Source organism: Quercus suber, unplaced genomic scaffold (genome assembly GCF_002906115.3).
Source record: "Quercus suber isolate HL8 unplaced genomic scaffold, Cork oak 2.0 scaffold_95, whole genome shotgun sequence".
In the NCBI taxonomy this organism is placed as follows: Eukaryota; Viridiplantae; Streptophyta; class Magnoliopsida; order Fagales; family Fagaceae; genus Quercus; species Quercus suber.
This window is the reverse complement of record NW_027069560.1, coordinates 64,365-80,831: the sequence shown is the minus strand read 5'-3', so window position 1 is coordinate 80,831 and position 16,467 is coordinate 64,365. Positions and strand designations below refer to the sequence as shown.

The 16,467-nt window shown below is 33.7% G+C and overlaps 2 protein-coding genes across 2 annotated transcripts; both read right to left on the bottom strand.

Moving 5' to 3' along the window:
• Nucleotides 1–1,326: 1,326 nt before the first annotated feature.
• On the bottom strand, nt 1,327–3,549 carry LOC112034245 (light-inducible protein CPRF2). The gene is made up of 5 exons (XM_065774594.1): nt 3,057–3,549; nt 2,450–2,600; nt 2,271–2,346; nt 2,037–2,162; nt 1,327–1,778 (listed from the first exon to the last, which is right to left on the bottom strand). The coding sequence occupies exons 1-5, from the start codon at nt 3,547–3,549 to the stop codon at nt 1,551–1,553; spliced, it is 1,074 nt and encodes a 357-aa protein (XP_065630666.1). The 3' UTR covers nt 1,327–1,550.
• Nucleotides 3,550–7,165: 3,616 nt separating this feature from the next.
• Nucleotides 7,166–11,834, bottom strand: LOC112034221 (probable aldo-keto reductase 1). The gene is given in 7 exon segments (XM_065774617.1): nt 7,166–7,589; nt 9,482–9,635; nt 9,777–9,873; nt 10,408–10,580; nt 11,016–11,219; nt 11,359–11,526; nt 11,627–11,834. Coding segments are annotated over 7 exon segments (1,056 nt in total). The 5' UTR covers nt 11,684–11,834; the 3' UTR covers nt 7,166–7,386.
• Nucleotides 11,835–16,467: the final 4,633 nt, after the last annotated feature.

Below are 16,467 nucleotides of genomic sequence, written 5' to 3'. Positions count from 1 at the left end.
AAATGGACCGACTAGGACCAAACAGGACTTTTGAATATTTATCATTTTTATTGCATTTTTAGGGCTCATATTTCTAATTTCTAATGTCTATTGTTAGGGTAGGCTTTGGTTCCTAAGCCCAAAAGATGAATGGATTAAAGACCAAATAGCCAAATACAATGAATTTGTAGAGAGTGGGCTTAAAAGTTAGGCTTCAATGGGTTAAACAACATGCACAGTGAATCAAAGATAGTGAGAAAGTGAAGGAAAACAAGCTATGTGCTAAGAAAATCTTCCTCAGCTAAATCCGAGGAGAGTGGTCCTTATGTATATCTCTCTTAAACTTGAATACAATTCCAGTTCTTGTTGCTATAGTGTTTCTCTACTAATTTTTCTGTCTTCATCCCTGGAGGGTCTCTCACATTATATATATCCCCCTTCAAGCGATCTTAGCCCTCCATTTGTTAATCATCCAGGCCATCACTTGAGTGTTTGTCCCATCAGATACCTTCCCAAACCCCTTATGAGTTGTGGCAGTTAAGACAACACTGTTCAGGCGTCTTCTCCACATAAATGCAGCCAGGAGATTTGGTGGGACGCATTAAATGTGGGGGCAACCACCATCCCTTCAATCATGTCAGGGCTAACCCCCTCTCTAAAGCTATTTCTCAACAATAGGACCTCCCCTAGCAACATGCCACTAACGTGGCCTTACTGTCCGAGGGGTGATCTCCTTGGAATGGCATGGCCTCCTTGGCCTTAAGTATGACACGTGGCAACACTACTTTATCAAATTTATGTACCCCACATCTATTTTGTTTGTATTTTTTAACTCAAAACTAAAAAAGTTAGGCAAAATATAATAAAATTTCTTACTTTTCAACCCAAAAATTAAAGAAAAAAAATGAATTTTTGAGTTAAACTTGAAAAAGCAATCTACAAAAAGAATTAATTTAAGGCCCAATTAGTCCAAAACGGACAAAAGGGGACCAATATTTACTAAGTGGACGAAACTGGACCGAATGAGACCAAAGTAGACTGAAGTAAACCTAATTGAACCAAATAGGACCGAAGTAGGCCCAATTAGATGAATAGCATTTGTTTAATTTTTAGGGAGAAATTATCTTCAACAAATTTTATAGAACAAATTATACATTATATTATAATTACAAAATAATTATTTATTTCCATATATCACGTGGGTCTGCAACACAAGAGTTCCATGCAATCATTTCGAATTAATAACTTAATAAATCTCAACCATCCATGAATTCATAAAAAGAAAAGAAAAATTTACCACTTTATTCAAGTCATTTAAACTAGAAATTAAAACTCAAAGCCTAATTTATAAGTATTTCTGTCCGAATTAATTAAATTATAACAATAATTACAAAGATGCAACAGAAATCGATATCCAAAAATAAATCTAAACTAATATTATTCTGCTCAATGCTGCCTATTATTGACGAGAAAGTTAATTGTTCCTATTTAGGAAAATCTACTTTTGCCCTTGCTGCATGCTAGCTGTGTTCTACATCAAACACATTTTAGCTGCTTTGCTTACCCCAATATCATTTTGTTGGTTTCCAAAAATAGGAATTGGGGGTTGTTGTATGCAATTGTGGAGTACCATTGGCAACTGTAGGTACTGGCTGGTGAAAGAACTGGTGCCTTGATGGAATTGGCCGAGCAGCATTTTTAGATGCATGCGTCGGGCTATTGACAAGAGCTAGAAACTCTGGGTTGTTGAGTGGGTGTAGCCCCGTCAACCGCATAATCTGTAGCTCATGCATAGAGATCTAGGAAAATCCATATAATATATTAGCCACATATTCCTTGTGAATGCAAAAACTTCATCGAAAAAAAAGAAAGTGAAAGCACTTCATGGCAAATCTATTTTGTTATATTCATCCACATCGTTTTAACACCAAATCCAATTTTCACAAACTTTATGGCCACACAATAACCTCCATGACATTTATTTTCAAATAAATTATAAAACAATAATAAAGCAAGTGGCCAAAGAATTGCATAGTTTGACGACAATGGTAGCATACCTGTGTTTTCGTTATCTCATACTCATCTCTTAAAACTTTAAGCTCATAATAAGATGTGCCACACTTTTTTTCCATTGCCGAGAGATTCTCTAATAATTTAGAGTATGCAGCCTTAAGAACACCAACCTATATAAAACCATATAAACTTTAAAAACCATTAAAAAAAAATCACAGATATTTAAGGATATAGATGGTGAGAGAGCTTAGTCATTAACAACAAACATAAAGCTTTACCTCTCTCTCAATTTGTATCATCTCTTCTTCTTCTCTTATTATAGAGCATCTAGCTGATTCCCGATTTGCCATCATCCTAAGCCGACCACGATTCACAAAAACAAGAAACAAGTGAGTTGTGTAGAAATATTAAGAAACACACAGACCAAATCAGGTTAAAGCATTGAAGATATAGTTACCTCCTAATATGTCTTGCCTCATCTCTGGAAGATCCACAAGCTGCTTGTTTGACTTGAGCTCCTGATCTTCTCTGCAAAGGAGGTAATGCTGAAATTTCGTATGGTGCACCATAAACCTCACTTTGTGCCATAGGCAAATCACGACCACTACCTACAATAATTAAAAATCAAATGTGACATTGTATGTTAGACACTAGCGCAGGCACACGCAGACAGTGAGTTATTTATTTTAAATAAATAAATAAATAATTTGAAATGAATGTAGTCCTTTATAAAGCAAAATCAAGATGGTGCTCACTGAATCCAACTAATTAAACTAATACTAATATTTATATTTATATATATAAACACAAAACAAGAAAATTTGTGCCATAAACAAATATTATAGTTAAACTGAAAGTAAGAAGGCTTCTGTTTTTTAATAAATTAGAATGATTTATTTATTGAAAAGAACCCCCTTTTGATTTATTTACGCAACACAAACAACACAAAAACACAGAGGTGCAGAGCAGAGCAATACAACTAGTCTCAAACAGAGACTGATATAATAGCATTGATTGTGTTAACCATAAATAACCAAACTCATTGAATAAAAAAAAACGTTTACCATTAGTAGTTGAAGGCTCTGATCTCTGCCACCTTTGAGCAACAGAGGCGCAAGCGCGTTCGAGCTGGTTTATAAGATATCCTCGCAGACAATCGGAATCAAGAGGAGGAAGAGGAGGAAGATCCAACGGCCGAAGAACGAGCTCTTTGGACAACATGCTATTGACATCGGAGTTGGACTCGTCATTGATTATGTCCTCATCTGGGTCCGAAACCAAGCACCCATCAGCAAACTTCACCGCTTCCTCCCATTCTTCAGGGGTCAGGTCCAATTTGGGAGGGGAATCAGAGCCTGTGTCTATCACTGGCGGATTATAGACTTGCTCTGCAGCCGAAGTTGAGGCCGAGAACTCCTCCATCAACTCCTCGAATCGCAACTCCGAGTCAGTCCGAGTTAAGTTGGTCTGAATTGAGTTGAACCAGTAACAATCATCACTCGGAGGAGACCAGATGGAGTCTGCGCTTTCATCCTCTGAAAACACTAGCGAATTCATTGAAGAAGGGAAATACTAATACTGTAATACTAAGACGATTTTTGCGTTTTTTTTATTTGAGCTCTGTGCTTTGAATAACAGAGCGGTATTTAATATTTATAGAAGCGGGATTTCCTAACCGATTTTCAAAAGAAGAACCCACCGCCTTGCTGTTGGAATTTACAACTCTATCCTCAACCTCTAAAAATTGTTTTTATCTTACTAACTTTTTTTTTTTTGGAACGTTGTATTTACAACTAATCCTTACGCAATCTAATTAGCCTGATTTCCTTTTACGTTTAGAGGCAGGACAATTGTAGATTTAAATAATATTTTCTTCAGATAATGTAATAACGTAAGACCCATCTTAGGATTACTCTTTCTAATTTTCAATCATCCCTAGGTTAATTTTTTTTTAGAGATCACGTTATACATTCGAAAAAAAAAAAAGAATTGAAAGAGTGAGGTTTATTCAAAAGTTGAGAGACATTTAATTGGTCAAATACATATCTATCACACTTTTTCAAATACACTTTCCAACAGATTCTCTATCACATTCTCTATCTCATTTAAATATTATTTTTTCATTCATTCATTATTTATTCTTTTTTTAACAACTACATATCTTCCAACATTTTTTTTATTCAATATCTGATTATTATAATAAAAAATAAAAAGATTTGAAAAATGAACAGTAACCCATCAGACTTGATGAGCTATTGTTCATGAGCTAAAAAAAGAATCCGAGTATAGAGAATCTATTGGAGACTATTTTATGGTGCCATTCTCTATTATAGAGATTTTTATGCATTTAGCTACACCATTGGAGATGCTCTCACAACTGGAAGTCACATGTGATGGCATCTTTGTCTCAAAGAATTTCATTACTACATTCTATGGAGATGGTAGAGGCCCTTGCAGCAAAATGGAGGGAGACTTTGAAGGCTTCCCAAAAAAATAAAAGTTAGTGTTGATTTTGCACAAGATTAATAAATTTTTTGACATGATTCTAAAAAATTTATAATAAAAAAAAATGAGTGAATGAAAAAAGGGCAAGAGAAGACCAATAATAATATTAGTAGAAGTAGTAAAAACTAACATGTCCATTAAGGAAGTAATAACATTTGTTGACTATTTGACTCCAAAATTCAGGTTTAACGTTTTATTGTTGTTGTAATTAATAAGAATTGAAGACAAATAACTATTGCATGGTAATTTATCTTCAATTCTTATTAATTACAACAACAATAAAATAATATGCAATAAAAACATTATAAATTCAAATTCCTAATTTTTGAATTATATATAAAAAATTTAAATAAAGAAAAGAAAATTTAATTTAATAAAATGAGGTCATACATGCATTGGCAACATATCCATGCAATAGTTTGTGTACAACAAATAATATACTTAGAATGCAACTCTAAAAGGTTGGTCTAATAATCTCAAGTCTTGTATGATCCATGAGATCTGCATACACCTTGGAACCACCACAAAAATTCCACCCAATTACTATTCGGTATGTATGGGAACAAGAGACTGCACACACCCATAAATTTGTCATGTTCTTTAAGAGCCCACCACCCATGTTAAAAAAGAAGAAAGAGCTTAAAATGCAATTCGCAGAGTTCAACGGCATAATCTTTTTTTTAGAGAGTTTCAATTCACTTCTAATGATAACTCTTTATCATTAGACCAAGACATTAATCGGTTTTTGGTATAAGCGGGAATTAAATCTCAGATCTTTTATTCAACCATGAAAGACTTTACCAGTTAAGTTGATTGGAACTTACTATTTTTTTTTTTATATATACAAGATAGAATTTCTACTCTAATCTAATATAAGTGTATATGTATTTGAAGTTTCTCTTGGAGACTTGAACCCTAACCCTTACTCCCCACACCCTATAATCACTTATACTTGTGGAGTGACAATCACACCAAAAGTATTACGGTGGTGACTAGAACCTACTATTAACAGCATTGCTTGATTGCATAATTCATTTCCTTCCGTAACTATTACTAATAGCATTTCAACCACGTATTATAAAAACATAACAAACAAAAACAAGACCCACAGTTCTGAAAATGGCATCCCAGGAAACCTCTTTGCCAAATACCATAAAGTAATCCTCCCGTAGACTTTACGAACCCATGCAAGATGCAACTTTAACCCAAAACAAAGCTTCTCTTTCCTACTTCACTTCTTTCAAATAAAGTCAAGGTGTTGGGCATTGTTAAAAGCTCACCTGACCTTCAAGGGTCATACAGTTAAGACCAGTTTAGTAACTTTAGTTTCATTGCTGGCAGTCCTTCGTTTTTAAAGTATTTTATTGCAGTCTTGAAAAAGCAGCAATGAACAATTTATATCTTGCAAGTTAATTCTCAGGATGCCAATTTAAGTACAAGAATAACATCTACTGGCAACTTATTTTCAGATTAAAAACTACTAAATGAAACGAGAAGAAATTTTGGCTACAAGGAAGCATTCTGATAAAAGTTGGTAAAAGTACATTTATATCTAAAAAACGTTGAATTTAAGAAGTTGTACATAAACAAATAAGTTAACGAGCTAATAGAAAAAAGTGAATCCAAATGCATTTTTATCCATTAACCACACATCTAAAACTATTTTCTCCATATAAAAATGAGGCAACTAGACAGCTACAAACAACAAGCTGCATAAATAAGTGAGAAAGATTGAATAGAATCAGAATCCATGTTAGGATGGAAATTAAGAAAACCAAAAATTAGCAATGCAATTGCAAAACAGATATTTAAAAGAAGGCTCAACAAGCATGTATAGCATTCTGCAGAGGATCGTAGGAGCTACTTATCTATTGATCCATGTTCGAACCACTTCCTTCGTTCGCAGAGTTGGAACCTTTTGATTCAAAGGGACTCGTCCATGTTTTCCCTGGTGCTAGCTATCTGTACGGACATTGCTCTTATTCTTTTTGTTTTCTATTTTGAGAGAAATAGAGAGATTTAAGGGTTTTGGGCTGGGCCTATAAGTTGAAGCCCGAATGTTTTAGGTCCACTAGCTTCGTGCAGTGTTGGGACTTGGGAATTTGGTGAAGATCAATTAAATTATGAAAGTGACCGAGAATTTCAAACCAAAGGACAAATAAACCGAAGAGAGAGCTACATAATTAAGTGACAAGGAACATTAGCATGTATTTACTTAATGGCTAATTTTTGTTTCACACTCTCAAATGTGAAAATGTTTCATACAATGTTCATGCTTTCATGTATGCGTCACATGATTTGAAAAAGTGTGAAAACGGTTGGATAAAACAATCAAAACCTTTACTTAACTAAACTAAACTTTTGAGCCTTCATTGTATCCCAATTTTGTGAACTACTCTCTTATTCGATCAATTTCAAACTTCAATGGTAGTGGTAGTGAAGTTAATTAAGGAAGTAATAGAAAATATTATTTTGATAAAATAAAATAATGTCTACTTGTCCCGTCTTTTTTTTTTTTTTTTTTTTTTAGAAAGTTTTAACTTATGACGTCCACTTTTGGTAATAGTTTTTTATTATCAGACCTAATGAACTTAAATTTCATGATTACCATTTTTCCTTGGGAAAATCTTATGCTAGTTTGGAGGTAAAGATTTGCAAACAAAAAAGCTTGGAGATAAAGATTAAATACCATAAAGTATTTCAAATAGTTTACCAAATACAGTTTCAACTGCATTCCTGCAAGTATCATTACTCGAAGTCAAAACACACCATTAATCTCCTTCCTCGAAGTAATTTTATAATTATAAGAACATTAAGCCAGTCAAGCTTAACCGAATAAAGCAAACGTCAAGAATTAATATTCATAGTTTAGAAGCCTAACTGATTAAATCATGAGTCTTGTTCTGATGCATTGTCACTCTTTGAAGGTGTGTTTATGAACCTCCAAGAGGACAATTCTATCCCTGCATGGATTCTAGCACCAGCCATCTCATTGATGGCCACAACATCTGTAATCTCTTTCAAGTCCTCTGCAGTGAGCTTCACTTTCAAGGAGCCAACATTATCATCTACATGCTTAACCTTGGTTGTCCCTAAATGTTTGCAGAAAAGGCAAGTGAAATGTAGAATAGAAAGTTTGTGAAGCATGAAAAAGTAACGACTAGCCAAAGGGCAGTGAATATGCTAGTACTTATTTTCCACAAAACAATACAGAATGATACTAACTAAATAATGAAATGTAACAATGAAAATTTTAGGAAAGCTTACAATGTTGATCCCTATGAAAAGAGTACCAAAGGATGAGTTAAGATACAAATAGAAATGAAGAGCATCAATTTTGTAAACTCTTTAAGCATTTGTGTTCAATTAATAGTTTATATTTGTACCAAGGAATATGATTATTTAACAAACCTCAAACTTCAAAAACAAAAACTTTATGGAACCTCAAGTGTAACGCAGAAAAAATATCCTTTGAATGCTTAAGTTGCTTTTCACAATTCAGCTTTCCTACTATGATGAAAGGTGACCCATCATTAGTTCCGAGAGGACTCATGCTCTAGTAGCTACTTTGAGATTGACAAATTCCTTTAATGCACCGTGACAAGGGGGAGAAAGAAGAGAAAACTAATCATGTATTACCGTTAGCTTATCAATTGTCTGCTATTTCATTAGATTCTCTCTTGAGCAAAACACTAATGTAGACCAGCAATTGCCATAGAGCAAGTCTACTGCAAGATGTTTGGATCAAAGTAACAAGAAATGGACAGTGTACAAACACTTGAGACGCACATAAATAACAACTACAAAAATGATGACATCCAATTGCCTTTAGAAGAATATCCGACCTTATTTCAGATGTCTGCAAGTAACATCAGGGTTGAGATATGTTCAGATTTCTAGTGTTGGCTAATTCCATGCCAAATTTTTTTATTGTAATATGCAAATATTCCTTGTATTGTGTTTCATTGAGTTGTATTTGCATTGGCGACAAGAGGATCAGAAGCATCCAATGTCAGGTGAATTTTGAGCAAACTTGGAAATTCAGAAATCAGTTCAAGTCAAATACGTATGCTCGTCTCTTGCCCTTGGTCAAGCGAGTTTGCACCTAAGAGGAATTTGTTGCTTTTGTTCTAGGCTGTTCCCCATCCAATTACCCTCTTTAGCCTCTTATAAATCCACAAAATCACACCCTAATGATAATAAGATAGAAGGATAACTACCCATTCCCCTAGAGAGAAAACCATAGTAACCACTATACCTTCACCCTCTCCAAATTGTCATACAATATGAGAGGAGATTAAACCAAATACTCCCAATTACCCATTGTGAGGTATTGATTAAAGTGATTGTTACTGAAAATTACAAAGATCATCCAAAAAATTCCTTCAAGTGGCCTTAGCTTGGATTTGTGATTGACATCTCAACTTGCAGAATTGATACTAGGAAGAGAAAGAGCCGACGCAGCCAGTTGCTAGTAGGAGTGAGGAGCTCAAATACAAGTACATCAATAGACTAGGAGGATTTGTAAATTGCAAGTGTATTGTATCACAACTATCTTTTCTAATGGATTCTTTTGCTAGGCTAGGCCCCAAGAGTTTTTTCCCCACTACAGGTTTCTCTTTGTAAACACATCTTGTGTTTGGGTGTGTGTGTTTGGGATTTTCTATTCTTTGTGATTATCCAAGCAATATATAATTGGCTAACCATTGAATCGGACTTAATTGATTAGTCAATTAAAATTTGGTAGAAAGCCAATTCAGGGATCAAAACCATTAATCCATTAATTGGGTAGATTTTTCAAGATATATAGCCTTTGGCATGCAAATTTATACCATTGCCATTGCAAAGTCCAAATGACTTCTATTAAATTTTTACTGGATTTAAGATATACCGACTTCTTTGGGAAGTACAAAGATGAAGTTGTTGACGGGAACCTCATATAAAACATATAATTGGTTCTTGCATTAGTGCACCATAAACTTACCAGGGATTGGGATCACGTTATCACCTTGGTGGAGAAGCCACGAGAGAGCCAGTTGAGCGGAGGTGCAGCCATACTTAGAAGCCAACTTCACAACTTGCTCATATAGTGCTTTGTTCTTGTCTAGATTTTCCCCCGTGAACCTTGGATGTGTAGACTTAAATAACAGTATGCATTCCAAACAAATCAGAAAGATCAATAATGTTATTCACAAAAAAGATTAATTCCTATTACAATGCTTTGTCTACATCTCACTGTCTAATTTGCAACAGAATTCTAGTCAAATCCAAGTTCATACCATTAAACCCACTGCTGGCACGCTCTCAATAGCTGTCCTCCCTCCAAAAAAACCACGTCCAAGAGGGCTGTAAGCCACTATCCCGATTCCAAGTTCCCTGAGTTAATGACAAGAATATATTAGATAGGTTAGTAAACAAAGTTCTTGAAAATCTGAAATCCCATCAACAATATTTATGACTACACAAAGATTCCTTCCACTAGCTGTAACACAAGTATACAAAAGAATTCAGCCATCTCAATCCTTGAGAAAGAAGGGGCTAAACTCTATTAGACATCCAGAATAAACCTTTTTTGATAAAACATCCAGAATAAACCTTAAATCTCGATGGAGAATGATAGTAAAAATGAACTAGTAAGCCAACCCCAGTAGTAAGGAAGATAGGGCTTAATGGGTTGACTACTGGAAGAAAAAGTGTAATGATAACTTTTTACCCTTAATTATGGAAGTAGAAGTGGCTAGAAGGGCTGAATTGCTTCATATTTTGTACTAATAACACTTAACCTAGAGTTTGGACCTTTTATCTGTTTCCTTACAGTAAGGAAAACACCTTGGGATTCCATTTAAATAAGACTCAACACAGATTTTCATTATTGTCAAATATAGAACATGGAATCCTCTTATGAATGACCTGCAAAGGGGAACTATCTCTTCTTCGATATCACGAGTCCACAGAGACCACTCCATCTGTAATGCAGTAATGGGGTGAACTGCATGAGCCCTCCGAGTTGTATCCGGGCTAGCTTCAGATAACCCAATATACTTTATCTTCCCCTCTTCAACCAAGTTCTTAAGCTCTTCCATCTACCATACCAATAATATGAAGAATTAAAAGCAAGATCATTAAGTGAAATTGATGTAACAAACCACACAAGATCTATTTCCCAAACAGGATGTCATCTGTTGCTCCATTTTGGAAGTAAAATAATATTTGATCTAAAAGAAATTTCTTAAAACATTTAACAAAGATTCTAAAAATTAGTGTTTGAAGAGGTGAAGATTGAGTGAATATCTGAAATATAGTAACATCTACATAGAACGCTAAAATCTTCTTTAAAATATGGATTCTTGGAATAGAAGGGGAAACAGTAACATGAATTTGCAGCTCAATTTTGTTATTAAACCAAAACCTAACAAAAATCAGTTCAATCATTGTGATAAGGTAAACAGAAACTGTTACTTTAAGAGTACTAGTATACTACAAACTGAAAAAGTAAATAAGTTAAGCTAGCTACATACAGTGTCCTCAATTGGAACCAACTTGTCAATCCGATGCTGATAATAAAGATCAATGTAGTCCACGCCAAGTCATTTAAGACTAGCCTCACAACACCTCCTTACATATTCTGGGCGACCACAAACTTCCATACCATCAGCTTCCATTTTAAGAAGACCAAATTTGGTGGCAAGCTGGATTTTATCCCTAGGCAACTGCCTCAAAGCCTGAAATGTTTCTGATTTTCTTATAACCAACATCTCACATTGACATTGCACTCAATTATGTAAATGTGAGCCACACATAACTTACTTCACTTAAAAGCCTTGTAAATAGAAATACTTGAAATAATTACGGTTGATATACCTTTCCAATCATGATTTCATTAGCATTGGCTCCATAAATATTTGCTGTGTCAAAGAAAGTGATTCCCTTACTGAAAGCATGCTTTATGACTGAAATTCCTTCTTCATCAGACAGGGGATCACTATATGCCCCAATTAGCCCAACACACCAAAATCCCAACTTTGAAACCTAATCACCCAATATATATATATATAGTAATTTATGTTAAACCTAACTGTAATAGAATGAAAACTGAACAAGTTTTAAGAAATGAATCAGACCCATTTACCTCTAAACCCCGGTTTCCAAGTTTGACTCTTGGAATCTGAATTTCAGCGTGAGACATGGCTCTGCGAAGAACTGGAAATTTGTGTTACTGTCCTTATCCTTTCGTTCTCTAGTGTGTATTTGGAAAAATGATTTTTGATAACTTATTTTACTATGGAATTTATTTTTGATACTGTTTATGAGGACTATTTCAGCAAAAAGCTCAACAAAAAGTTTTCAACTAGATTGACTCTTAATATATGTTAGTCAAGCATTTCTCATAAAAATTTGTGTTACTGTCCTCATGTCCAGTAAGTCAGTTACTAGTACCATCATATAAACAGTGTTGATAAAATTAATCTACAAGTGTGTCACACATCTCATGACAGCACAACATGTTCATGCATGTGATGCCAAACAATAACAAGCCACCTAATTAAACTAGAAAACAAACAACAATGCCACCATTTCCACAACCGGACATATCTTCTCCAAACAACAATTTTGAAAAACTTTCCTTCATCATCTCAATCTCTATCGTCCCAAAAACCCAAAATCAGACTATTTGACAATATCATTTTAACATTTGTGTCTCTGTGGTTGTATGTGTCACGACCCAAACCCGATACTTGGATTTGTGACCGTGACCGGCATGCTAATATCAAGTTTAAACCTCATATTAACAAGAACCAACTTAACTTTTAACAAAACTTTTAAAAAGCTTCTCTTTTTCTTATCATCTTTGTTTCTTTACTTAAATAATATAACCTTTCACTTTACATTCAGAGCATCTACACTGTACTCAAAGAATAATATAATCCACCAGTTACTCAAATTTTGAATCTCACATAATATATCTCTTGATACTATAAAGTACATAACTTTCTTTAGATCCTCGAATACACAAAACTACAAAGCTAAACATCAAATTGCTAATTTGGGATCTATATTTTTAAAACTAAAACCAGCTCTTTTTAAAACTCGACTAAGGCTCCCTCTGCTCCAAATTAAAAACCTGTTGACTGAAAAATAATATGGTGAGCTGCGAAGCCCAATAAAGGTAAGATATATGAGAATTTAATAAGGATGCATGTAAATCAATTCATTTTATTTTACAATTATTCAGATAGGAGAACTCCTTTTCATGCATAGTATTCTATACTATTTATAATAATAACTTATACGCTCTTTGTAACAATAAGTGTTCTCCCTTTTCTTATCAAAGTAATATTATCAAAGCCTTTCGGATTGAATTTCTTTCATTTCTTACAAAGTTACCATATATATATATATATATATATATTCATTACAAAATGATCATTTTAACTTAAAATCAGATAATCGGTAACTTTGTCTTAAACTAGAAGCATCTTAAAGAATAATAAAACTTTTCTTCATAAACTCCTTCTTGTAAAATATTATAACATTCATAATTATAAAACTTAACGTTTCGTAAAGAAAAAACAGATTTCTGATAACTTCTTAACATAAACTTGTACTTTCTTCAGAAACTTCATCTTTATAGCACAATAGAACTTCAGAAACTTTTATCTTTAATGAACAACTTTCTTTTCATCAAAAACTTTTTCTTTTCATGAGAGCTTTTAACTTTTCACAATGCATTTAAACAAAATAATTCACTCATGATTAATAACATAACATAGCTGTTCATAAATAACTTATCGGTTAGTCCATATCTAATAAGTCTGTACAGAGAAGGCCTCATCACATTTGGGTGCCCTCATGTGTATGATATTGTCCCCTTTAGGAGGCCTGATGGCACATCCCCTCCAAGTTTTGTTCCTCCCCGCCGTCCGTACACATTGGAAAGAAGGCCTTATTCAGATTAGAGTTACAAGCAACCCCATTTCCTCTACTTTAAATGGCCTAGAGTTACGGGCAGCCCCATTTCCTCTACTTTAAATGGCCAAACAGATTACATTTTTCCATAGAAAGCCAGTAATTAACCCCTACTGGCCGAGTTCAAATCACCAGGGGACATAACCTGAAAACTTTTCATACTTATTAATCATACTGAAATTCATAGTTTGCGTTACATTTTACAATAATAGCATTTTTATTGTTTTCTTTAATCATCATGTTTGTGGAATTAGTAATAGCATTAATATGCTTAAATCATATACCTAAGGTTTTCGAAATTTCACGAACATATCTTTGTTTGATAATGCTTACATGCCACATCTCTAATCAAAAACATTTTAATGCATAATATACTTTAAAATAACCTCATGACTTACCAAATGCCCATATAACTTATCCCTTACCTGAAAGTAGAGGAACCGAAAGCCTAAAGTCGAAGGAGCTTAGACCTGATGGCTGGTAACACCTAAACCAAAATCAAAACTTATTACTATCCCATATTTCCTTAACATAACTTACACATTCATCTCAAAGCCTATCTCTTAAAATTAAAGAAATCCTAATCCCACCTCAACGAGGTTCCCACAAACATATTATGCACACATCAACAAATGATGTACCAAACTAAAGAAAAATCATCATTCTCATATTAATATCATATCTCCAGGAGAGCCAACTTCATTTCGAAAGGTGCTTTGAGATTAGGGCAATAATGCATGCATAACATAAAGTCCTTTAAGCATGTTCATGTAACTATATACATTCATATGGTAACATTACAACACGTTGGACAAAACAGCTTCATAAATACAGTCGTCACATGGTTTAGAACCCTTCATTTGAGTATTAAACCTCAAAACAAGTTATACAAAATTAATCCATGGTCGAGACATACCAAAAGATAAGCATATTAAATTATAGCTCAAAACATTCACCCTAGCTATAGAATTAAATCCACAAAGTCAGGTGTAGCATATGTTGTTCACTGCTCATTTCAGTAGAATATGCTCCATTTGTAAAATACAAACGGGCTGTCCACACACATCCAGTTGTCATGAAATTTACATAACTACTCCCCTGTATGTCCAGTATAAACCATAAAATTTTCGGAGTCAAAGAATAAACCCATGATTTACTAAAAATCACACAAGACAGCATACTCAAATCTGTCCTGACAGAATTTCTTGCAACTTAAAAATTAAACCATTATTTCTATATTGATCCAAATGCTGTGAACCCACTTCCATAACAACTGTATGTGTCTTAACTTTCATAGAAAATAACCCTAGCATCCAAATTCACTATATATAATTTAATACATAATTTATAATGCATGAACACGGAATCTATCACAGAGGCAGTTTTGAAACATTTTCTTGTAAATTCATAAAAAATTATCAAAGCTTGAACTGCTAGGGTTAAAAAATATCAATGCCTTCCTTCTTTTCAATCAAAACCTCCATTGTAGCTTTCCCCTCTTCAAGAAAACCAAGTGACTCACATAAAAATAGAGTCATTCACCACCATTCCATTGTACTGAAGCTGAGAGTAATGAGAGGGCAAAAGGAGCCGTTTAATAAGAGATTTCTAGCGCTTCGTTGGAAATACGTGAATGAAAAAGTGAACACTGATGTTTATGCCACTTTAACAAACGAGCCTAGTTCTTTTTTATTTTTAATGTGGGTTGGGTGTGGGTAATATCCATACACTATCTGAAAAATTCAAGTCTTTGCCCAGATCCGACCCGATTATCTTTATCTATTACATATCAGGTAGAACCCAAAATTTTCAGGTCGGGCCAAATACCCATTACCCATTGGATTTGGCCATCCTAGGAGGCTTGGACTCTCATATTTTCATTCTTAAGTTCAAATATATTATATCAAGAAATTTATTACACTTGACTTTTAAAAAAATTTTGTTTCATTGACTTTACATGGAGAATCCATGACAAACTATTAATCTAACATCAAAATGGACTAAATTGAATTGAGTGGATCGAATTAGACCATAATTGACTAAATGGACCGAAATTGTTCGCTAATGTAATTTAACAGAAGCGTAACACCAATAAATATTATGCCTTAGTTTTTAGATATTATTAGTCAAATTTATCATTCTCTTATGGAGATTATCATGATAATCAAAACTTATCATACAATTATAAATGATATTGCTCAAATAATTAATAGTACTATCAAGTCAAACTTTCTTTTTTTTCATTTTTAATTAAGTACACTAATCTTGCTCAAAAAAACAAAAGTAAGCATACTAAAGTGGACCCAATTAGACTGGACCAAAGTGGACTGAATTTGACAAAATAGACTAAAGTGGGCTCAATTAGACCGAAATGGATTGAATTAAACAAAATGAACTAAAGTGGAGCAAAATAGACCAAAATAAACTGAAGTTGATATAAATAGGCTGAATCAGAGTGAATTTCATACCATAATTGGTAAACATAACTCAAAAAATTAATAATAATTAAAATTTGGAGTGTACTTTGCAATTTACATCCTCCCTCACTCTAGCTTTGTTCTCATTGCACTATTGCAGAATGAGGGGACTAGACAACGTGTTATGTTGTACTTGTACATGTTCAATTTTTTAGCAGCTGCCTGCAAGCACACTTCAAGTGCTTTTACTAATTGAGTATAACTAAGATTATAATTTTTTCCTCTCTTTGGTCTATTTAAGGCCTTTTTTAAAAAAATATATATAATTCAATAGTTAAGGGAGAAGAAATGGGGGATTTGATCCTAGATATCTCTATTGGAGATACTAAAAAGTGCCAACCAGTAATAATAATAATTGAGTTGTTAAATGTATTTTAAATTTTATTTTAATTCCTCAAGACAATCGTTGACACAATTTATTTAATTCAAAATAGGCAGACCTAACGAACTTAAACTTCATAAATACCATATTTCCTTGGGAAAATCCAATGCTAGGTTGGAGGTAAAAATTTGCTAAAAAAAAAGC

What these genes read in the sequence shown, in the direction of transcription:
- LOC112034245 (XM_065774594.1), bottom strand. Translation starts at nt 3,549, where the DNA reads ATGAATTCGCTAGTGTTTTCAGAGGATGAAAGCGCAGACTCCATCTGG. An exon ending in AGAGCCTTCAACTACTAATG is followed by an intron (nt 2,601 to 3,056) that starts GTAAACGTTTTT and finishes TAATTATTGTAG; the next exon opens with GTAGTGGTCGTGATTTGCCT. An exon ending in TGATACAAATTGAGAGAGAG is followed by an intron (nt 2,163 to 2,270) that starts GTAAAGCTTTAT and finishes GGTTTTATATAG; the next exon opens with GTTGGTGTTCTTAAGGCTGC.